Genomic DNA, 25135 nt, shown 5'->3' on the forward strand with positions numbered 1-25135 from the left:
TAAATGAGGTATACAACTAAACCACTTGCGATTATGGCTGACAATCAACAAAAGCAAGTTAAAATTCTTTTTCCCCATAGAAATTGGGTTTTTCTTTATGGATCTGGTGTAAATAGTCCATATGTTAAATGAGGGTAAAAGGGTAACTGAATATTATCCAAATGGAAATGAAATATATAATAGAAACAGCAGAATTTGAGTTGTAAAATTGCCAAGACCACCTAAGACAGGTCACTGACCACCTGAGAAGATATCTGGGTTTGGCAAACTATAACAAGGTACATGTCCCCTGCTTGAAATGGTTCTACTTCAAGAACCAAGCTAAGCTAGAGATACTTCAGGTTGGCTACAGTATTCTCCTCTCCCTACCACTAGAAGTTTGACCTAGCTGAGGAGGGTGAAGAGACTTAAGATTATTTCTGGGAAATAAGGGAGGTTTGATAAGGCTGGGGGAAGAACAGTGGGAGGGAGAAGGAAGGAAGAGCAAACGAAAGAATGAATGTAAACAAGTCAAGACCTTTCCCCAAAAGATTTTTTAACAAAAATTGGAATTGGAGAAGGGCAGTGTTTTTTTTTTTTTTACATTAAATAGGCCTTCACACCTCTCACTGCAACATATAGTTGGAAATTGGCAAAAACTATAAAATTTCCCATTTTAACCTGTGTATGCTTTCTAAAACTATATATACTTACTACACCATCCTCAGATAGCTTAAGTCTATCGTCTCATGCCTGGCTATGTTCTATAAGCTGTCAGGAAACTTAACCTAATTTAGAAGAAGGAGCTACTGATAGATTAGGATTCACATGGGGAGAAAGGAAGTGTCAGTGCTTTAAGGACACTTCAAATATGTTGAAAACAAAATGGTATGAGTAAAATAATTCATAAGGAATATGTTGTATTCCTAAACTAGAGGAATACCTCCACAGATATCTCCCTCTTCATTAAATTTTTAAACAGTAAATACCTTTAAAATTCTATTTCTCTAAAATTTCTGATTACTGAGCACTTAAAAATTCTCCTTAAGAATTATATACTAAAATGCTAATAAAGTTTAAATTGAATGGTGATTTGGAGCAATTACTAAATATTTTCCTGAGTTTGCCACATAAATATATATTACTTTAAAATCAGAAAAAATTAATTCTTAAGTTTATAAATTTACAAGTAAGGCTAGAAGTCTCAAATCTCTAAATTTCTATAAATAAGTCCAGATATTATAACATAAATTAGGTATGTTATTGAACTACACTTTGTTAGACCCTATTTATTGCAAGTTCTTTAAGAAATTCTACATCGTATTACTGTTGAGATACAAGGTTACTGTTTGTTATTATCAAAATGGATACCCCCTTTTATGAATCCACAGTAGATTCTGCTCTCAAAATTCCCTGGAAAAAGCTGAACACCCTGAGAGTTCTCTTTAATATTGTATGGGTACAATTAATCATTGTACTGGTGGTTTCCTTTCTTTGGTTTGGTTGTTAGGAAGAACAGTGACAAATCTATGATCTACTTTTGCAATTATGCAAGACTTTTTAGTAAATATTTGTCTGTATTAATTTTACCTCTAGCTTTACTTTCCTATTCTATCTTATTTTTCCATTATTTTGATTTCACCTTAAAAAAATCTTACAGTATATATTTTTGTAAGTCATTGTGAATACTTTTTGGAATGTTGCAGGAAAAAAACAACAAAATTTGTAGCAAATATTCAATGAAATCCAATCTGATGAAAACTACAGGACTTATTAAAAACTGGCCAGTAACAACGTTGCTAACATTTGCTTTCTATGTACAAACCATATATTTAATTTGATCAATCAAAATCACCAAATGACAAGAGATCACTCAGTCTTGTGCAATATAAGCAACATTTCTTAAATTTTAATCCACCTCCCCAATTCTTTTTCTATCTCAACTTCATCCCTCTTGTTCTCTTCCTTCATACTTCATGATGTGAAGTTAAAATGTTTATCCACCGTGTTTACTGAAAAAAAAAATTTATGCTCTTCTATACTTGACATAAGAAACTTTTAAGTGTTCTAATATGGGGAAGAAATACACTTTTGCTCTTTTTTCTATGATTTTTCTCACACAGTACAAAAACAACAAAAAAAATTTACATCAGAACAAGTCACAGTTTGTGGGAAACCTAAACTGTAAATAACTTGAATCTGTATACTTTTATTAAATAAAAACTTGATACTGTTGATAGAATTTTCTGATTTCATTGAGAGTGAATGTGCTGAAAAACAAAAACAAAAACAAACAACCCAGCACTGTTCTGTCAAGAATCATCCTGCAGTGGTGTAACAGCTATAGCTAAAACTGGAATTCTTCCCAATAGTCTAGCCTATAGTCTTGCAGGGAAGCACTTCACTGTCTTCTAATCTTTCCTGTTCCTTAGACTTATCTCCCTAATTAAAATGTGAGATTCTTTTAGGGAGGGGTATTTTATGCTCTTGTACAGCCTGGAATACCTAGCACAAAACATAAAAAATAATGAACACCTATTAAAAAAAAAAATCTCATGTTGCTAGGACAAAAAAACCAACAAAAAAACAAAAAAACCCTCATAGATTAGCTGCAATACAAACAATATTTTATCTACAGATGTTCAACATCTGAAAGCAGTTTACAAATAAATGCCTTTTCTTAACCTTTTAAGAAAAAAAGATTTAAAAAATCTTTTAATCTTTTTTGAAGATCATGTACAGGTGAGAATTCTCTGTAACTGAAAATCACACAAAAATTATGTCATAAAACAAACATTTTCAATTCTATAATGGTTTACCCAGTGAGGGAAATGGAAAGAGAAAAAGTACTGAAGATCTATTAAAGTAATCTAAAAAAATCATCATTATACAATCTCCTGCAGTAAGACCTTAGGGGAAATATTTCTGAAGGCTGCTAACTCAAAAAAGAACACAAAACAGATGGAGAGTAACAATTCCTCCAACCTCCCTGGACAGGTCTCATAATTAGCCCAAGTTGTAGCATGAATGGCCCCTTAAGGCCAGACAAGAGGGTGTGAGAACTACAGGGCAAAGATTCCAAAGGAAGCCAAGGCCTGGACTGCAACAACTGCTTTATGTTGTTTCTTCACTCCTACTTATTTCCTAGTCATCAGAGAGCAAATAAAAACATAGCTAAACTTCCAATGGCAAAAGAAATGTATTCTTCTCTGTCATCTTCTCTGTCATGTAAGAACAATGATACCTGCTTCCAAGTGTCTATAGGTTAAAAAAAGGACACAACTGGAACCAGAAGGAAGAAGTTGTACGTTTTGGCTAAATGTTAAAAGAAACCTGCTAGCAATTACAGCTGTCTGAAATGTAAAGGAGTATTTTGGATAATGGGTTCCTTTTCCCTGGAGGTGTTGAAGCTAAAGCAGAACAAATACATGATAAAGAGCAGTGCATCTTAACCTTTACTGTACATATGGATCATTCTGGGAACTTAAAGTGCAACTCCAATTTAGGAGATCTGGAAGGGTCTGGAATTATGCATTTCTAACAAGCTCCCAAGTGATGACAATGCAAAGGACCATATTTTGAAAGGTGAAACCATAGAAAATCTTTTTGATCATGATTCCAGGGCTGATCTCTGATGTTCCTTTCAACATTGAGAAACTGGTTGATTTCACTGACTCACTCACCTAACATTTACTGAATGCCTACTATGTGGGGCAAGCACTGTGCTTAGGAACTGGGGATAGAGAATTAAACAAGTCACACAGTCCCTTCCTTCACAGAAAAATTATTCCAAGAGTGATATGTATTTCTAAAGGAGAGTGCAGGATGCTATCAGAACGTGCTAACAGGGACCTAATCTTGCCTGGAGGAGTGGGGTGAAGGGTGTCAGAAAAGGCCTATCCAAGGAACTGAGCTTGGGGGCAGGATGGAGGTGGGAGGGGTAAGATCTTGAACTTCCTGCCAAGACAATTTACCTAAATACCCTGTTCTGTTCACACCTGCCAAAGCAGACTGGTCCTCAAAGTCAAGCTTTGATCTTTCTTACATTTCCCCTCTATCCATTCAGCTATCTAGCCATCCAATTATCCATCCATCCATCCACTTATTTAACATTTTGTATGATGGTAACCTAAGGCTATCAGGGTTGATGAGATCACACAGGGAGAACAGAGAGAATAAAGAGAAGTTCTGTAAGAGCCTTGAGCAATTCCAACAAGGGTAAGATGGAGGAGGAATTATAGTCAAGAGGCTGAGGAGAGGCTGAAAAGATAGGAAAAAGATCAAGAAGGTAATGGTTCTGAGGAATGCCAACAGTCCAAATGCAGCTGAGATATTAAGCATTTATTAATTAGTATTCAAGTCTGGGCCAAATTAAGGTGGCCTGGCAAGAAAGTATCATATGAAGATCAACCTAGTTCCAGATGATCGATCCCAGATGAGAAGATATTAAAGAGGTCTACATGGTTTTCCTAAAAGTTTGCTAAGATGTTGTCATTTTCTGCTTTATACCAAAGAAGCTGAAAAAAAGAACTTTATCCTGTGCTCTCTGCTACGAAAGGTGCTCTGAATAAAGAGTATATAAGACACAGATGTCTCAATTCCACTCTGCTTTGGTTTTCTATCTCTGAAGTTGCCCTGAAACAATCTTCAAGTCTTTCATTTTCTTATTCTTTATTATTTATGCCTTACACGTGCTAGTGGGGTGCTAGGGATAGAGCAATGAACACAGCAGACAGAACCCCTGTTCTCCTTGTGCTTTATGTAACTGTCATATGTGTAATGAAGGAAAAGTTCCAAGGTTGTGAAAGCATTATAAATGGGAGTCCTAATTTAGATTCATGGTCAGGAAAGGATCCCTGAGGAAGTAACATTTAAGCTTAAATCTGAGGATGAGTTAGGATGGGACTGGAGGTTTTAGAGAGGAAGCAGCACCTGTACAGTCCTTAAACAGAAAGAAGTTTGGCATTTTCTAGAAACTGAAAGGCTATGTGGGTGGAGTGTGAACGTAAGGTGAAGAGTAGTGATAAACAAGCCTTGTATGCTGGATCACATAGAGCCTTTGGGCTTTGTCCAGATATTGGTTATATCCTAAGAACACAGGAAATCACTACTAGATGGAGAATGGATTAAGGAGAGGGAGGTGGGATGACAAGACAGTGTTAGAATCAGTATGGATAATATAGTAGTAGCCTAGATGAGAAAACATGGTAGAGTTTGAACTAGACTAGAGAGAACATGAGACATACATACCCCGGGGGTAAAACTGATAGTATTTACATAAGTAACGAGAAAAAAAGAAGGCATCAAGGATATTTCCTGCTTTCTGATATTAGTTTTTAGGTTGACAGAGGTATCATCTACCAAAATATAGAACACTAAAGGAAAAATATCTATAAGGAAGATCACATGCATATATATTATAATTTGAGGGGTGCAACCCCATCCCTAGTCCTGAGTATCCAGCTACCTAATTATCTGTTTTGGAGGTACTGAATAAACTTCTACAAGCAGGGATTAGTAGTTCTTTAATTTGGAATATGCAATGATTAACATGGTATCATACTAAGATACAAATATATTATATAATAGTAAATGCTACAAAATCCTCAGATATAATACACTAAATATTTTACTGGCACATGAGGATAAATAAAAATTTTTTAAAATTCAAATGAGATTCTCACACTTAATTAAAATTTATTTTGAAATTTGGAACATGATTTAGAGATAAAAAAGGTATTCTGTTTCAAATACCATTTCTCAATAAACAAAATATCAGTATTTTTCCTCTCAACATCTATCGATTTTACCAAGTCAAAAACTTGGCAATACATATACTTGAATGTATTGTGACATGTTAGAAGAAAAAAATGTACGTAAGAACATAACATATCTAATGATCTTCATAGCTGGAGCAAGGCAGCCCTCTTCTGTTCAAGTATTATGTTAACATAGGCTGGAATCTAATTCAATTTACCATTACCTAATTTAAGTACAATTCACTCTAAGTTGTAGTCAATTTGACTCTACTTTATTATGGACTAAAAAAGCAACTAGCAATAACCTTCATAATAGCTAACTATGTACCAAGTACTATGCAAACTGCTTACATGCATTATCTCATTTCAACTTCTGAAAAATCCTATGACCTACTAGGTAAGATTATCATGACCATTTTACACATGAAAAAACTAAGGCTTAGACAGCTTAAGGACTGCTGAGGAAGAAGTAGCAGTTGACTTGGATTTGAATTTAACAGTTATTTTCTAATTGTATGTGCACAGCACCATGTTAGGTTCTGAGGACACATACATATCAACCTCTATCATTTCAAGAAGCTCATAAGCTAGTGAGAAAAATCACACAGACCACGATAATTGAAATCACAGTGTTACAACGTTAAACTGACTTATAGGTTATGTACTGATTTACAGTGTTCAAAGTGCCTTTCACATCCTTATTTGATTCTCCACAATAAGCACCAGCAGTATAGAGAGCAGGTATTCACATCACCACTATGTATATGAGGAAAGTGAAACTCAAGAAATTCAGTGACTTGCTCAAGGTAACAAGTCTGTAAGTAACAAATCCAGAAATTAGAATGCTGTTGCAATATTATACCATCTGCCAAAAATGAATCAAAACCAACCTTGTTATTGAAACTCCTGTAAGTTACTGTAAATTCATATCTAAATTCTCCAACCAGTTTCCTTTCAACTACTATAAAACAGAATTCTAAATGTATTTACTAATTAAATTCAACATTTGAGACATATGGCAGATTATACTTCATGTTCAGAAATATGAGTAAATATTTTATTTTAATTCCCTTTTACCTTTATCCTTTTTCTTAGAGGACTCTTCTACAGAAGATAATCTGGATTTTTTATGTGATGACTCTTCACAATCTTTTCTGGCTTTATCCTTTCTTTTTTTTGACTTGACTTCTTTTCTCCTTTATGTTGAACAATATAAAGTTAACTTTTTCAACTGAATTTTACAAAAAATAAAAATCAATGGGTGAAAAAGTCAAATCAGTTAAAGTACTCATTTTTAAAATGTAGTTTACATAATAAGGAACCCTTAAATGAGTCTGTAAATATTTTAGGTTAGTATATTAATTAAAACAATTCTATAAGATTATGAAGCCTGAACACTCTGAGACAAAGGATTATTTTTTTATAAGTTCTGTGTACAAACCTTAGTAAATGTAAATCATAGTTTTACTCATTTCTTTTCTATATTCTATCATTTAGCCATTCTAAAAAAATTACAAAATCACATCTCATTTCCCTCCACATAATTCATATCTACCTACACTTTGAAAAAACACATACAACAAGAAGAAACCACTCTAACAGTTCTCAACCACCAGTAAATAGAAAATTCTTCTCTTAAGAATAAAGGAATACAGCAAAGGTATAATAGAATGAGAATGGAAAGGCTTACTGTTAACTCATATGTCTACTTTAGACCACTTATCCTTTTACTCCTGTAGCTTTATCTCTTCTAGGCCAAGTTTACAAGGTTGTCAGTACCATAGCTGGCAAGCAACTGATTTTAATTGGTTAAGAAAAGAAACACTAAATAGGAAAAGGTGATAATGCTGAAACTGGGACTGGGAAAGAGGATGAAGAGACAACAGAGTGGATTATTTTCAAGAAACTTGCTTATCAGACCTTTCAAATTAAGATACACCAAATACTACAATACTGTTTAAGACAGTAATAACTTTTTGCCTCTTGTAAGAATAATTTCAAATTTGAAATGAAGCTTGAAACTCAAGGTCAAAAAAACATCTTTGGGGCTTCCCTGGTGGTGCAGTGGTTGAGAGTCTGCCTGCCGATGCAGGGGACACGGGTTCGTGCCCCGGTCTGGGAAGATCCCGCATGCCGCCAAGCGGCTGGGCCCGTAAGCCATGGCTGATGAGCCTGCGCTTCCGGAGCCTGTGCTCCACAGCGGGAGAGGCCGCAGCAGTGAGAGGCCCACGTAGCGCAAAAAATAAATAAATTAATAAATAAATAAATCTTTGTTATCTTCCAGTATCATTGATAGAGAGGGGAAATCAAGTAATCTAAAAACTTTGCTAATTTTAAGAATTAAAAATTTATTTATTTTTAATAGCTAAAATACTAGATAAGGCTCATTTAGAACACAGCTGATTTTAAATTAATATACTAATATATACATTTTATAAAGTTGCAGAATCTTACTGTTAAGACTTTCAAGTGTTACTCAGGACATGAAACTTGACCACTACAATCATGCCAGGTTACACAGATTTTGTCTGAACATCTGCAATGCCAGGGACTTCATTATGCTTGACTTACCATAAGCTAGACACTGTGTCAAGCATTTTATATGCATTTTTATTTAATCCCCACAATAACCTTAGTATACTCATTTTTTGAGATAATAAAATTGAGTCTTACAGAGGTTAAGTAGCTTGCCTAAGAAGAATAGTAAGTGGATTAGCTGAGAAGAATATATAGGAAAGCCTACTATCTATATAAACTGCACAATGCAGAACACTGATACTCCTCCCCCATTCAGTATGGCAGACACAGTCTAGCTCACTCAATAGGAGCCTGATTTTAACATCTAAAATGAGTATAGAGGTATAATCCTTTGTAAGAATGACAAACTCTAATTAAAACAATGCTTAAATGAGACATAGAAATCACTTTATGAAGACCTGCTTTACAATATAGTTTCTAAGAATATTACAGTATCTGAACACTGATTCCAAACCAAAAATTCTAGCATCTATCTACCACTCTGCACAGGCCTTCACATTTAAAACTGCTTGACTAGAGTTATGCATGACGAACTTCCAGTTCCCTGGTTTATGTGGTTATATGGTAATGGTGGATTTTATATACAATCAACTAATTAAACCATCAACCACTCAAGTCTACTTTAGACATCCAGTGCAGGTGACTACATCCAAGACTACTAAAATTAACAACCACATTTTAAAAGATCATATTACCTGTGATGAAAATTTAATTTAAAGGAACATTCTTGGCATAATCCTAAAAAAAAAAAAAAAAAAGAGTAACACCACAGAATTGCTAAATTTTAATAACTGCACTGCTACTTTACTTTTAATATCATAAGTTGTCATTTTTCCTTACATTCCTTTACTGTAAGAGGGGAAACAAATAATCTGAAGAAAACAATCTGATTCTCTCCCATCTCAAAAAATGTATAAATATAATAAAAATTGTATTAGAATGCTTGAGAAATTGAAAATATTCTGCCATTGCTTTAGAAAATGGTGCTGTCAAGTTATTCTAAAAGCAAACTGTTTCACAGGAAGAACTGTATCTCACATCAAAGACATCTAATAACAATAGTGTGGGTATAGTCATTTCTTCTGAAGTACTCTAAGAGTTTTCAACTGTAAAAGAACTTTCAAAAAAGTTCCTCCATTGTGGTCTCCTTTTTGCTTTAATCTCAGTTCACACTAGTTGACTCTTCCTCATAAGCACTTCCAGGAAGAACTCAGACACCAACCTTCTTTGGTGTGTACCAAGTAGCATATGGGGAAATCCTTGATTTCTACCTGGAGTGGGCAGACACTCTAAGGGCACACGTATTTAGGAACCAGAGAAGGTTGTTAACATGATGCAGAGAAGAAGCTGACACATAAAAGACTAGCTTAGGAGAAAAAAAAAGAATGAGCAACAGATCCTAAAACATGTATATTAAGAGAAACTTTTGTATTCTGGGTTATAATCCTAAGCTTTTAAGACTGATATCAAGAACAATCTGCCCTCCTAAAATTTTTTCTTTATTGACAGTCAATAAAGTCTATACCATAACAATATGGCTATCAGCTAATGCGAGATTTTATATTGCCTTTTCTGATACTTTGCATCTCACTCTGCACTGGTGACATTCTCAAATTAATGGAAAGAGGTCTTCACTTCACGAATTACTGGTTTACCTCTGGCATTAGAACTATTTCCCCTAATGTCACTCTTGCAACTTTCAGAAGCTCTGAGAAAAAAAGAGTTTCCAAGAAGATATATTAAAAATTTTAAATTGAATCTTAAATTAGCCTATATATTTTAAAATCTAAATTACTAGATAAACTTTGAAGAAATCAATCATACCCCACCTAAAGTCAACTTACTTAATTTAACAAGCGCATTTCTCTTTTCACCATGCTCAATATAACCAAAATTAACTTCCCAACTCTTTAAGCCTTCTTTTTTATCACAACATTTATTTCCACAGCAAAACTGCCCTGCAAATAAAGGAAGGAATATTAGCTATGATGGCTGGTGACAGTATTTATCTATACAATCTGGTATTACCTCTGAAATTTACTCAACATACATAGATAAGATACATGACATACATATATAAATTCCTAGCTCTATAAAATAATCATTAAAAAACTGACCACAATAATTGTGGTAAGTTCAACAATCAAATCAAATTGCTGAATGAACTGTTTAAAAAAAAAAAAAGTTCCAGAATTCTTTACCTGATAGATAGTTGACTATCAAGTTGACTGTTTATATTAAGATACAGAGTTTTAGTGACTCCGTGTAAGGGAATCTTACACTTTGGAAGATGGAAGTACTAAAAAAGTGTACTCAGTAACACCCTAAAAGAATAAGTATATTTTCCAAAGTACATGCACTTACACCTGGGACAATCTTTTTCAATATTTAATCATATTAAAATTGATAAAAATTGAAAATTTTAATATGGCATTTAAGTACCAGAATAAAATGACATTTAAAGCACATTTTAACTAGCATTTTGAGATTAAGTAGAATGAGTAATCAAACCTGATGCTATAAATTTTAGAATCACTTGACACTAAAATCAACGCCTTATTATCATATCCATTGTATATTAAAACCTTATGCAAAAAAGAACTAATATTGATGATCCAAGAGGGAAAAAAAAATAAACTACTCAACAATTATTAACTTTAACAGAAAAAGACAAGATCAAACTTATTTGCACAAACTAAAAAAAAGCATTTATATCTCAATAATTTGCACCAACAGGAACTGACTTTTTTTCATAAAAAAGAAACTGTCAAAATGAATTTTGAAAATTACCAGTTCAAAGGCTGATAACTTTTCTAAATTGGCATTGTCTTACTCATTCCAAATAAATACTTCATTAAATCTGTATGTGTTTAGCAATGGCTCTACTGTTAAAAAAGCACCAAGATTCAATCACAGCAAATAGCTTTCTTTCCCCTTCTCAATTAAAACTTTTTTCAATTACATGAATTTAGAGAACGTCCATCAATTTTTTTAAAGGCAGCATTACTTACTGTCACTTGAAAATTCCATTCAATAAAAGTATAAAATTTTTAAATTGTGATAGACATTTCAACAGTTGTCATTGTCTTAGGTAAAAGCAAAAACTAAAATGTAATGCTAAGAAAAGTTTAAAATAGCTTTAAAATTATTCTTTTTCCTTCTCCTCTATAGTACCTTTAGGGCTGATCTTAATTTATGGAAGATGTATATGAGCCATACTGACAGCATAAATGTTTAATCATTTAAAAATGAAACCTTTATTTTCAAAGATTTTTAAAAGTTTTTAGTTTAAAATTATTTCCTTAATGTTCCTATGTAGTTTTCAGAAGCATTAACACTTAAAATGCAATCACCAATAAAGAGCTAATTTTATAGCGTGAGATAGTATAGAGATTAACACTTAAATGCAATCACCAATAATACAAAGCTAATTTTATGGCATGAGACAGTACAGAAATATTAAATTTTCAGAAAAATTTTATGAATAGATTACAATGCATAGAAAAAGCATTTACTGATTGTCTACCAAATGCTTGTTCTTTTTCTGTAAGACTAAATATTTGGGCTCAAACTCAGTGACTCCCTAAGAACTAGCCTGTCTAAAAATTCTATTAGGTTCAAAGTAATATTTAATTCCTATCTGCAAAATGTGGATTTGGCTGGAATACAGTAATACCAACACATTATTCCAAAAATTAATAAAGAGAAAAATTCAAGTATTCATCTGTTGATAGTTTCCTTCCTAGGAAACTTTTAACTCTTTGAACATTTTCTGCAATTGAATATCCTAGAAGCAAAAATTCTAAACGTAAAAACTGTTAAAGCATTATATTTTGAACTTTGTTAGCAATATATCATTAATACACCTTCTCTAATTTTACTTTGTATTTTGTAGATAATCACTTATTGTATACATTAGGAATAATCTTACCCAATGACTTCAATAATATAACAAAATAACCTTATCCTATTAAAAACTAAAATAAAATAAAGAATTACCTTTCCCTGAAATTACTTCTTTTTCTACTCGCCACCTAAATCCAAACTGACAAGAAAAAAAATACATTTATGCCAGAGTAAATTTAAACAATATTTAAATTGTAAATAAATCTTATCATGGAGCCAACAATTAACACAATGACACTTACTAATCTAAAAAGTAAACCTAATTCCCCGCATGATAGTTTTTTCTCTCCTTATAGGATTCCAGGTACTTAAAACATACATCTGAACAATTACCAACTTCTTTGTTAAGGAACAATCCTCTTTACTTTTTAAAAAAGTTTATTTATTCATTTTTGGCTGTGTTGGGCCTTCATTGCTGTGTGCGGGCTTTCTCTAGTTGCTGCGAGCGGGGCCTACTCTTCATTGCGGTGCACAGGCTTCTCATTGCAGTGGCTTCTCTTGTTGCAGAGCATAGGCTCTAGGTGCATGGGCTTCAGTAGTTGTGGCATGTGGGCTCAGTAGTTGTGGCACACAGGCTTAGTTGCTCCGTGGCACGTGGGATCTTCCTGGCCCAGGGCTTGAACCTGTGTCCCCAGCATTGGCATGTGGATTCTTAACCACTGCGCCACCAGGGAAGTCCGATCCTCTTTACTTTTAGACTTCTTATTAAAAGTTATAGGTGCCAGGCACAAGGTATGTAAATTAACAAAAAATATATACTGTTCTATGACACTGACAGAAAAAAAAGAAGTTATAGTACAATAAAGAAGCAGTATACTATAATATGAGAGTACAGTCTTTGGAGTCAGAATGTTTGGGTTTATGTCTTACCTCCATCACTTGACAGCTATATAATACTGGACAAGTTGTTTAATCTATTTGTGGCTCAGTTGCCTCATATAGAGATAACACAAGTACTACCTGCTTTGGGTTAGGACGTTTAAATGGAATAATACATATAAAGTACTTATAATAGCATCTGGTGTATAGTACACCAGGGGTTAGGAGATAATGTTCTACAGGCCTGCTGCCTATTTTTATAAATAAAGTTTTAATGGAACATAACTACAACCATTCATTTGTATATGGCTCTTTTCCCACTACAACAGCATAGCAATGAACAGGAAAGAGCAATGGTACCAGTCTGGAGCTGTAAAGTGGAAAGTTGTTAAATTTCCCTCCAGATTCCTAAACATAACTTTATAGTTGACCCTTGAACATGGGGTTTAGGGGCACTGACCACTACTACGCAGTTGAAAATTTGAGCATAAATTTACACTTAGCCCTCCAAATCCAGGGTTCCACATCTACAAACTCAACCAACCACAGACTGTGTAGTACTATAGTACGTATTTAGTGAAAAGAATCCACACAGTTCAAACCCATGTTGTTCAAGGGTCAACTGTTATTTGCTTTTTGGCTAAAAATGATACAATGTTAAAATGTTTTCTCCACTATCTTATAAGACTCACATTCATATGCTAAATTACTATAATTTTAGTAAATGGTTTAGTTTTCTATTCAATTTACCATATAGTTAAAAGCTCAGCTCTAGAATCATGCTGACACAATGCAGGCTCTATCATTTATTAACTAGCTGTGAGGTTGGGAAAGTTACTTAATTTCTCAGTCTATTTCTTTTTTATGAGTAAAATCCTAATCTCATAGGTTGTTGTAATTAAGAAAGATAATTCAGATGAAGCGTTCAATGCCTGGTTAACTTTGCTTATTTTTATTTTATTTTTTAATCATCTATTATTTGAATTAGGCAATTTTGTATTTTAAACGCAAATGAGGGCTCAAAACATTTCAAAATATTCTAACTGAAAATAAAATAAAATCCCCCAGTCCAGGAAAAAAAAGAAATAAAAAATTCAAAAATAACTCTGTATTTAATTCTATTTTTAAGCCCATACATCTATGTGAGGATTGTTTGTCATCCAACAGATGTTGGAATGTCTACTGAAGCACAGTCAAATGTGTACAGCAACAGTTCCCAAACTTTTTCTTCCATTCATTAATCTAGTCAACAAATAATTATTAAGCAACTACTTACTGGCTTGGCACTCTGCTGAGAGTATAAAGTGATTATTAAAATAAATGTCTGTCACCAAGAAGGTTATAATCTTATGGCAGATAAGAAATGTAACAAACAACTAAAATATGTCCTACTACTTAAAGATTGCATAGAGGTTTTGCCTCAATGTTTTTCTATTCTTTCCTGACAAATATTCCTGTTGATATGTTGGATTAAACACTTGAATTACTCAGGGTGCGGTGCTTAGCCTCCTTTTCTTCTCACTCTACCCTCTAGAACAAGGAGGTCACACATGCAAGCAATAAGAGAGAAGTATCCTGACTTCCTGACAACACAAAGTTCCATGACCATCCACCTGGACTTTTATGTTAAAGGAAAACAAACTTGTAGTTCATTTAAGCCACTGTTATTTGGGACTGCTTTCTGGTCCCTGTAGCTGAATCTTACCCCAACTGATACAATGATCCAACCAAATTCTCAATGATGAAAGGGAAAAAACAACAAAGAAGGAAATGGGGGTGTGAAACAAAGGCTGAAATTCACTGAAAATGCCCTAAGTATCTACTATATATATTAGGCACTTAGCTAGGAGTTTGTTGATTAAAAATGAATAAAACAGTGTCTTTGTGTAAGTAAAACTATGAGAAAATGCATAGTAGCAAGAAAGTCAACAGCATTACTCTTTCTCCAAAATAGTATGCCAAAAAAAACAATCATTATCTTTGCCAAGAAGATCCCCCTGGTATGTGTGGAGCAGGATATGGGAAATCTCTGTACCTTTCCCTCAATTTTGCTGTAAACTTAAAACTGCTCTAAAAAACAGCCTTAAGAAAAAAGATGTCCCTCTCTCCATATTTCCTATTTCTCTAGGATCTATACTCAAAACCTGCAAGTCATATGTGATTTCTTACTTGCACTTACCCTGGTATCTAACTAACTCATCATGTTCTAATAGAAAAACACAACTTGTTTCAAGATTATGCACTTTATTTTATTTATTTAAATTATTTAATATTTAGTTTTGGCTGCATGGGGTCTTTGCTGCTGCGCGCGGGCTTCTCTAGTTGTGTCGAGTGGGGGCTGCTCTTCGTTGCGGCTCACGGACTTCTCACTGCGGTGGCTTCTCTTGCTGCAGAACACGGGCTCTAGGCGCGCGGACTTCAGTAGTTGTGGCTCATGGGTTCAGTAGCTCCGTGGCATGTGGGATCTTCCTGGACCAGGGATTGAACCCATGTCCCCTGCACTCTCAGGCGGATTCTTAACCACTGCGCCACCAGGGAAGTCCCTATGCACTATAAAGTATGATTTCCAGTAATATACTGTGTTTTTATAAATGGGGAATACAAATATTTAACTATTTATTTATGTCCACTTTCTTCCCTCAACTATAGTTTTTTTTTTGAGGGCAGACACCATGCTTTAACCCATAGCACCCAGCCCAGTCCTCTATAAATACTGGAAGACAATCAACAAATGAACCAGGGTTGAAAAAGTTTTGTTATGTGCTCCTTTTTTTTTTTTTTTTTTTTAATTTTTTTTTCACGGTACGCGGGCCTCTCACTGTTGTGGCCTCTCCTGCTGCGGAGCACAGGCTCCGGACGCGCAGGCTCAGCGGCCATGGCTCACAGGCCCAGCCGCTCCGCGGCATGTGGGATCTTCCCGGACCGGGGCACGAACCCATGTCCCCTGCATCGGCAGGCGGACTCTCAACCACTGCGCCACCAGGGAAGCCCTGTTATGTGCTCCTTGAAAGACTTATACTTCACCCTCAACTTGCAGTATAATACATTCAAGTAACTCCAACTGCTGTGGTGCTTTTTGGATTCAATATGGTCAATAACTATTAGAGAGATGAGAGCTAGTTTACAAGAAACTGAGGAAGTTTTGGGGATACACCAAGTGCTGGGGTTTGTAAACAGGGTTATAAAAATGCACACTACTACTATCTATAAGAATATTGTGAAGCAACCCACATATTAAAGGCACTAGTGAAAAATTATTAAACCAATTATGGTTCTGAGATTTAACTATTCAAATGAAAAGAAATCCTTAGGATAAACAAATCTAAGATAGCTTTTTAGGGACTTCCCTGGTGGCGCAGTGGTTAAGAATCTGCCTGCTGATGCAAGGGACACAGGTTCGAGGCCTGGTCCGGGAAGATCCCACATGCCACGGAGCAACTAAGCCCATGTGCAAAACTACTGAGCCTGTGCTCTAGAGCCTGAGAGCCACAACTACTGAAGCTCACGCACCTAGAGCCTGTGCTCCGCACTGCAAGGAGAAGCCCACACACCGCAATAAAGAGTAGCTCCCGCTCACCGCAACTAGAGAAAGCCTGCGTGCAGCAACGAAGACCCAACGCAGCCAAAAATAAATAAATAATTTTTTTTTTAAAAAAGCTTTTTAAATAGGTTGTCTTTCTTAATACAATACAGATGTACACTATCCAAAACATACAGATTTATGCAACATTCCTTCCCCTCCCATTTCAAACTGAGATCATTTGTTTCTGGGTCAATTTATCTATCATTAGCTAAAAATGTGAAAAATGAGATAGGAATAAAAATCATCCCAGAGGAGGTGATCAAAATGGCAGAGAGACATGGAGCTCACCTCCTCCCACAAATACAACAAAAATACATCTACTCGTAGAACAATTCTCAGAGAATACCTACTGAAAGCTTGAAGATCCTATACAACCAGAGCTGCAAGAAAGATCCCCACATAACTGGGGAAGACAAAGGGAACAGGGAGAAGAAGAGGAACTGGGGTGAGACCTACGCCCCTGGTAGGGAGCTGTGAAAAAGGTCCCCTCACCCTGGGAACCTCCTTCACCAGCTGGGAGGTCTGCGGGGACAGACAGGGAGCTTCAGAGGCTCGAGAGAAGAGCATGCGAGCTGGTCTGCAGCCCTGCAAGGTAAAGAAAGACCAGTATAGACGGTCCCCACCATGTCGCTGCACTTCCTAGCCAGAGACACATGCCTGAAGTGCACAGCAACTGGGTAGTGAAACTTGGGCTTCAGTGGACAGACTTGGGAAGAGGACTTGGTTTGGCTGCATGGAGACAGCCTGAAGGGCCAGGAGTGTGGCTTGGGCCAAAACTGGGGGTGTGCACAGGACAGAGAGTGGTTCTGCCATAGCAGCCTCATTATCAGCATGCTTGCAATGGGGCATAGCTCCGGCCACTGCAGGTTTTGCAAACTCTGTGGGTGCACACACGCAGAGGCAGGGCTGAAATCTGAGCCAATTACTGGAGCTCCCACAGTGGGCGCACCTTCAGTAGGTTTTCGCATCAGTGGCTTTGTGAGCATGCATACATGCCTAAGGGACCTCCAAGCCGATTACCGGTGCTCCCACAGAGGAACCAGCCACTGAAGGCAGTGCCAACAACAGTGATCTTTGTGGGCACATGCACCAGGTGGCAGGCAGCATCACAGTTGCACGTCCCAGTGGACAGCTCCTGGGGAAGAATACACAGCAGCTCCTTTCCCAGAGAGAGTGCTCCAGTCCCATCTACCTCACACTGCAGCTTAGAACCTGACCTGGGTGGGGGCTTCTACTCCTACAACTGGGGAGCAGACGCTGCCCCTAACAGGGCTCTGACAACCGCAGAGCAAAGAGGAGGCCCTGCCCAACATCCAGTGCAGGCTCTGATCACAACACCACCAAACACACTGCCATCAAGGGGACAAGGGCCAACACACCCTGAGAAAAGATATGGCAAGAATTCTACCAAAAACAACCCTTGAACCAAGAATACTGGACTCCCACAGTCTACACAGGGTCGCTCTGACATAAAAACAGCCACAGTAGATAACTGTTTCTCCTAAATTCATAGAGTCAAAGAAATATAAGTAAAATGAAAAAACAAAGGAACTATTTCCAATTAAAAGAACAAGAGAAATCCCCTGAAAGAACAATGAAGAAGACTTCTCCAGTCTACCAGACCCCAAGCTCAAAAAGGAGGTAATAAAAATGCTGAAGGAATTAAGAAAGACTATTGATAGAAATGCAGATCACCATAACAAGGAACTAGAAACTATAAAGAGGAGCCAATCAAAATTAGACAACCCAATTGCCAAGATGAAAACCAAGCTAAAGGAAATAAATAGCAAACTAAATAAGGTAGAATGAATAAGTGATCTGGGAGACAGAATAATGGAAATCACCCAATCAGAACAGCAGACAGAAAGACAAATGAAAGAAAAAAATGGGGCTTCCCTGGTGGCGCAGTGGTTGAGAGTCCGCCTGCTGACGCAGGGGACACGGGTTCATGCCCCGGTCCAGGAAGATCCCACATGCCGCGGAGCGGCTGGGCCCGTGAGCCATGGCCGCTGAGCCTGCACGTCCAGAGCCTGTGCTCTGCAACAGGAGAGGCCACGACAGTGAGAGGCCCGCGTACCGCATAAAAAAAAAAATGAAAGCAACATATGAGATTATGGGATAATACAAAGCATGCCAACCTATGCATAAAAGGAATCCCAGAAGAAGAAAGAGGAAAGGGAATCAAAAATTTATTCGAAGGAATTATGGCTGAAAACTTCCCAAACCTAAAGAAGGAAACAGATATCCAGATACAGGAAGCACAAGAGGGTCCCAAACGGACCTCCTCCAAGACGTCATAATGAAAATGGCGAAAGTTAGAGAGGATTCTAAAGGCAGCAAGATAAAAACAAAGAGTCAGTTACAAGGGAACCACCATAAGGGTATCAGTTGATTTCTCTACAGAAACTTTGCATGCCAGAAGGGAGTGGCAAGATACATTTAAAGTCCTGAAAGGGAAAAACCTGCAACCTATGATACCCTACCCAGCAAGATTATCATTAAGCATGGAAGGAGAAAGAAAGAATTTCTCAAAGAAAAAATAAAAGAATACAGCAACACTAAACCTACTCTAAAAGAAATACTGAAAGGTGTTCTCTAAATAGAAAAGAAGCAGGAATCTATAAGAAATGGAAAATCACAATAGAAAAAGTAAATATATAAAAAGATTGAAGATCACTTAAATTAGGCAGTACACAGATTAAAGAAACAATCAAAAAATTCTGTGAAAGTGATTATAATCACAATGAACAGCAAAAAGATAAACACGAAGATGAGAAACAGGACATCAAAACTACAAAATGTGGAGGAGGGGAGTAAGAAAATGTAGATCTTTTAGAAAGTGTTTGAGCTGATATGACCACCAGTCCAAAGCAAGTAGATAGAGTTATGGGTTAACATACTTGAAAACCAGGGTAACCACAAGTCAAAAACATACAACAGATTCACAAAAACCAAAAGGAAAGGAACTCAAGCATAATACAAAAGAAAACCATCAAAGCACAAAAGGAAAAACAGAAAGGAACAAAGAAGAAATACAAAATCAACAGGAAAACAAGGTTTAAAATGGCAATAAATACACTTATCAATAATTACTTTAAGTGTCAATGGACTAAAAACATCGATCAAAAGACACAGAGTGGCAGACTGGATAATAAAACAAGAACCTGTAACATGCTGCCTACAGGAGACCCACTTTAGGGCTAAAGACACATACAGATTGAAAGTGAGGAGATGGAAAAAGATATTTCATGCAAATGGAAATGACAAGAAAGTGAGGGTAGCAATACTCATACCAGACTTTAAAACAAAGGCCATAAAAAAAGATGAAGAAGGACACTATATAGTGATAAAAGGATCAATACAAGAAGAGGATATCACACTGGTTAACATATACACACCCAATATAGGAGCACCTAGATACATAAAACAAATACTAACAGACATAAAGGGAGAAACTGATGGGAATACAATAAGAGTAGGAGACTTTTAACACCTCACTCACATCAATGGACAGATCTTCTAGACAGAACAGCAATAAGGCAACAGAGATCCCAAATGACACAATAGAACAGTTAGACTTAATTGAAATCTACAGGATACTACATCCAAATAAAGCAGAAAACACATACTTTTCTAGCACACATGGAACATTCTTTATGATAGACCACATACTAGGACACAAAACAAGGCTCAACAAATTTAAGAGGACAGAAATTATTTCAAGCATCTTTTCTGACCACACCCACATGAAACTAGAAATCAAAGAGAAATGAGGAAAAAAACTATTACATGGAGACTAAACAACATGCTACTAAAAACCAATGGGTCAACAATGAAACAAAGAGGAAATAAAAAAATCTCAAAACAACAACAATGAAAACACAACCATACAAAATCTATGGGATGCAGCAAAAGCAGTCCTTAGAGGGAAGTTCATAGCGATACAGGCCTTCCTCAAAAAACAAGAAAACTCACAAATAAACAACCTAACCTACAACCTAAAAGAATTAGAAAAAGAAAAGCAAATAAAACCTGAAGTCATCAGAAGGAAGGAAATAATAAAGATCAGAGAAGAAATAAATAAAGATTAAAAAACAACAGAAAAATTAATAATACCAAGAGCTGGTTTTTTGAACAGATAAACAAAATCAACAAACTTCTGGCCAGGCTCACCAAGAAGAAAAGAGAGAGGACCCAAATAAATAAAATAAGAAATGAAAGGGAGAAATAATAACCAACACTACAGAAATACAAAAAATCATAAGAAGATATTATGAACAGTTATATGCCAACAAAATGGACTACCTAGAAGAAATGGAAAAGTTTCTAGAAATAGCCTGTAAAAACTGAATCAAGAAGAAACAGATGATATGAACAGATCTATCACTAGAGTGAAATAGAATCTGTAATTTAAAAAATTCCCTGTAAACAAAAGTCCAGGACTGGATGGCTTCATTGGGGAATTGCACCAAACATAGCTAGAAGAACTCATACTGATCCTTCTCAAACTCTCCCAAAAGACTGAAGAGGAGGGAACACTCCCAAAGCCATCCTATGAAGCCACCATCACCCTGACACCAAAACCAGACAAAGACACTAACAAAAAAGAAAATTACAGGACAATATCTTTGATGAATATAGATGCAAAAATCCTCAACAAATATTAGCAAACCGAATCCAACAACCTATAAAAAGGATCATACACCATAATTAAGTTGGGTTCATTCCAGGGTCACACGAATAGTTCAACATATGCAAATCAATCAATCTGATATATCACATCAACAAAAGACAAAAACCACATGATCATCTCAATAGACAAGGAAAAAGCATTTGATACAATATCCATTCATGATTAAAATCTCTCACCAAAGTGGTTATAGAGGGAACATATCTCAACATAATAAAAGTCATTTGTGACAAACACATAGCCAACATAATACTAAATGGTGAAAAGCTGAAAGCCTTCCTGCTAAAATCTGGAACAAGACAAGGTTGTCCACTCTCACCACTTCTACTCAACATAGTATTGGAAGTCCTAGCCACAGCAGTCAGATGAGAAAAATAAAAGGTATCCAAAATGGAAGGGAAAAGGTAAAATTGTCATTATGTGCAGATGACATGACACCCTATACAGAAAACCCTAAAGACTCTGCACAAAAACTACTAAAACTGATAAATGAATTCAGCAAGGTAGCAGAATACAACATTAATATACAGAAATCTGCTCTATTTCTTCATACTAACAATGAAATATCAGAAAGAGAAAGTAAAATAAATTCCCATTTAAAATCGCATCCCCCAAAAAAGAAAAATATCTAGGAATAAACCTAATCAAGGAGGTGAAAGACTTATATGCTGAGAACTATAAAGCACTGATAAAGGAAACAGAAGATGATTCAATGAAATCGGAGGATAGCCCATGCTCTTGCACTGGAAGACTTAATATAGTTAAAATGGACATACTACCCAAAGCAATCTACAGATTACTGTGATCCCTATCAAATAACCCATGACATTTTTCACAGAACTAGAATAAATAATCCTAAAATTTATATGTAATCACAAAAGACCCAGAATTGCCAAAGTAATTCTGAGGAAAAAGAACAAAGCTGGAGGCATAACCCTTCCAGACTTCAGACAATACTATAAAGCCACAGCAATCAAAACTGCATGGTTCTGGCACAAAACAGACACAGATCAATGGAACAGAATAGAGCGCCCAGAGATAAACCCACACACTATGGTCAATTAATCTTCGACAAAGGAGGCAAGAATATACAATGGAGAAAAGACAGTCTCTTTAACAAGTGGTATTGGGAAAGCTGGACAGCCACATGTAAATCAATGAAGTTAGAACACACTCTAACACTACACACAAAAATAAACTAAAAATGGCTTAAAGACTTTAATATAAGACATGACACCATAAAACTCCTTGAAGAGAACATAGGCAAAATGTTCTCTGACAGAAATCGCAGCAATATTTTCTTAGGTCAGTCTCACAAGGCAAAAGAAATAAAAGCAAAAATAAACAAATGGGACCTAATTAAACTTAAATGCTTTTGCATAGCAAAGGAAACCATAAACAAAATGAAAAGACAACCTATGGAATGGGAGAAAATATCTGCAAATGATGAGACCAACAAGGGCTTAATTTCCAAAATATACAAACAGCTCACACAGCTCAATATAAAAAAACCCAAAAAACTCAATCAAAAAATGGGCAGAAGACCTAAATAGACATTTCTCCAAAGCAGACATCCAGATGGCCAACAGGCATATGAAAAGATGCTCAACATTGTTAGTTATTAGAGAAATGCAAATCAAAACTACAATGAGGTATCACCTCACACCAGTCAGAATGGCTATTATCAAAAAGTATACAAATAATAAATGCTGGAGAGGGTGTGGAGAAAAGGGAACCCTCCTACACTTTTCTTGGGAATGTAAATTGGTGCAGTCACTGTGGAAAAACAGTATGGAGTATGGAGGTTCCTTAAAAAACTAAAAATAACGTTACTGTATGATCCAGCAATTCCACTCCTGGGCATGTATCTGGAAAAGACGAAAACTCTAATTCAAAAAGATACACACACCCCAACGTTCATAGCAGCACTATTTACAATAGCCAAGACATGGAAGCAATCTAAGTGTCCATCAACAGATGAATGGATAAAAAAGATGTGGTATATATATATACAACGGAATATTACTTAGCCATAAAAAAGAATGAAATAATGCCATTTGCAGCAACATGGATGGACCTAGAAATGATCATACTAAGTAAAACAGACAGAGAAAGACAAGTATTATATGATATCACTTATAAGTGGATATCTAAAAATAGTACAAAGAACTTATTTATAAAACAGAAACAGACTCACAGACACAGAAAACAAATGTATGGTTACCAAAGGGGAATATGGGGGGAGGGAGAAATTATGAGTATGAGATTACAAATACACACTACCATGTATAATATAAACAACAAGGATTTACTGGATAGCACAGGGAACTATATTTAATATCTTGTAATAACCTATGATGGAAAAGAATCGAAAAAAAAGGAAAAAATATATATAACCAAATCACTTTGCTATACACCTGAAACACAATATTGTAAATCAACTCTACTTCTATTTTTTAAAAATCACTTTAATATTAACTAAAATAGGACTTCCCTGGTGGCGCAGTGGTTAAGAATCCGCCTGCCAATGCAGGGGACATTCCCTAGTCCAGGAAGATCCCACATGCTGCGGAGCAACTAAGCCCGTGTGCCACAACTACCAAGCCTGCGCTCTACAGCCCGTGCGCCACAACTACTGAGCCCACATGCCACAACTATGAAGCCAGCGTGCCCTAGAGCTTGCACGCTGCAACTACTGAGCCCACACACTGCAACTACTGAAGCCCATGTGCTCTAGGGCCCATGTGCCACAACTACTGAGCCTGCGTGCTGCAACTACTGAAGCCCGTGCGCCTAGAGTCCATGCTCTGCAACAAGAGAAGCCACCGCAATGAGAGGCCTGTGCACTGCAACGAAGAGTAGCCCCCGCTCGCCACAACTAGAGAAAGCCTGCATGCAGTAATGAAGACCCAATGCAGCCAAAAATAAATAAAATTAATTAAAAAAAATTAACTAAAGTAAGATGTAAAGCCGGAAGGGAAATTTGCCATTATTAATTGGCACTGATAGGAGCTATTTTTACTAGAATAGACATTTACATAACAGAAGATGTGCATCTGCCTCTTTATATGGTAATCCATTTGAAAAAAAAAAGCCTATCAATTTCAAACATCATTTGTGAAAGAAGACATCATTCAAAGTGTCAAATAATGATCACTAGAGGCTCTGGATTAGAGTCAGGATAAAACAAGATTCAGCAGCCACCTGTGTTTCATTTTAGACTTTTCACGTCTCAGTTCACAAAGAGGCACCCTTGACTTCGGGGCCCTTTGTAAATTCCACAGCTATCAAGGTTAAATGGTCCAATTGATACTTCATAGATGGAGGACAACTTAGAATTGAATTAGCATCTTAAAAGAATAATACAGGGCACAATAGTATATTAAAAAGTAATACTATATGTGAATAAGAACCTTCTATAAATATCTGGAAGACATACCTTATTTTCTTTGTATCTGGTGAGATCTGCTATGCAGTATTCCTTGAATAATTTATCATAGTATTTCTTTGCAAGTCTCTTCTCCCTAGATTCATTAAAAAAATATAAATCTTACATATTTAGAAATTCAACCATTGTTTGCTACTGGAGGCAATGTCAAATAAATAATGCATATGGTATAAACATTAATGTTTTAAAAGAGGTCTATTACTTACATGTGCATAGAATATCTGAATATTAACTATTAATAGTGGGTCTCTACGGAGGGAAGCTGGAATACTAATAGTCAAAGATGAGAAAGAGACTGACTCTTCACTTTTTACCCTCTGTAATGTTTGAATTTTTAAAACCATTTTCAGGTTTTACGTTTTCCCAAAACATTTTTAAAATTTAAAAAGAAGCGTACTACAAGACAACAAATA

The 25135-nt window shown here is 36.0% G+C and overlaps 1 protein-coding gene across 2 annotated transcripts in view; it reads right to left on the reverse strand.

Moving 5' to 3' along the window:
* Positions 1-25135, reverse strand: part of LOC309809156 (protein FRA10AC1) — a 40379-nt gene that overhangs the window by 6641 nt on the left and 8603 nt on the right. For both annotated transcript variants that reach the window (XM_082630006.1, XM_082630005.1), the window contains 5 exons: positions 24714-24798; positions 12276-12321; positions 10121-10234; positions 8972-9014; positions 6816-6934 (listed from right to left, as the gene is read on the reverse strand). In XM_082630006.1, coding sequence (XP_082486132.1) covers positions 6816-6934; positions 8972-9014; positions 10121-10234; positions 12276-12321; positions 24714-24798 — 407 coding nt within the window. The remainder of the gene's footprint in view (positions 1-6815; positions 6935-8971; positions 9015-10120; positions 10235-12275; positions 12322-24713; positions 24799-25135) is intronic.

Source organism: Mesoplodon mirus (genome assembly GCF_964341445.2).
Source record: "Mesoplodon mirus genome assembly, chromosome: 2".
NCBI lineage: Eukaryota > Metazoa > Chordata > Mammalia > Artiodactyla > Ziphiidae > Mesoplodon > Mesoplodon mirus.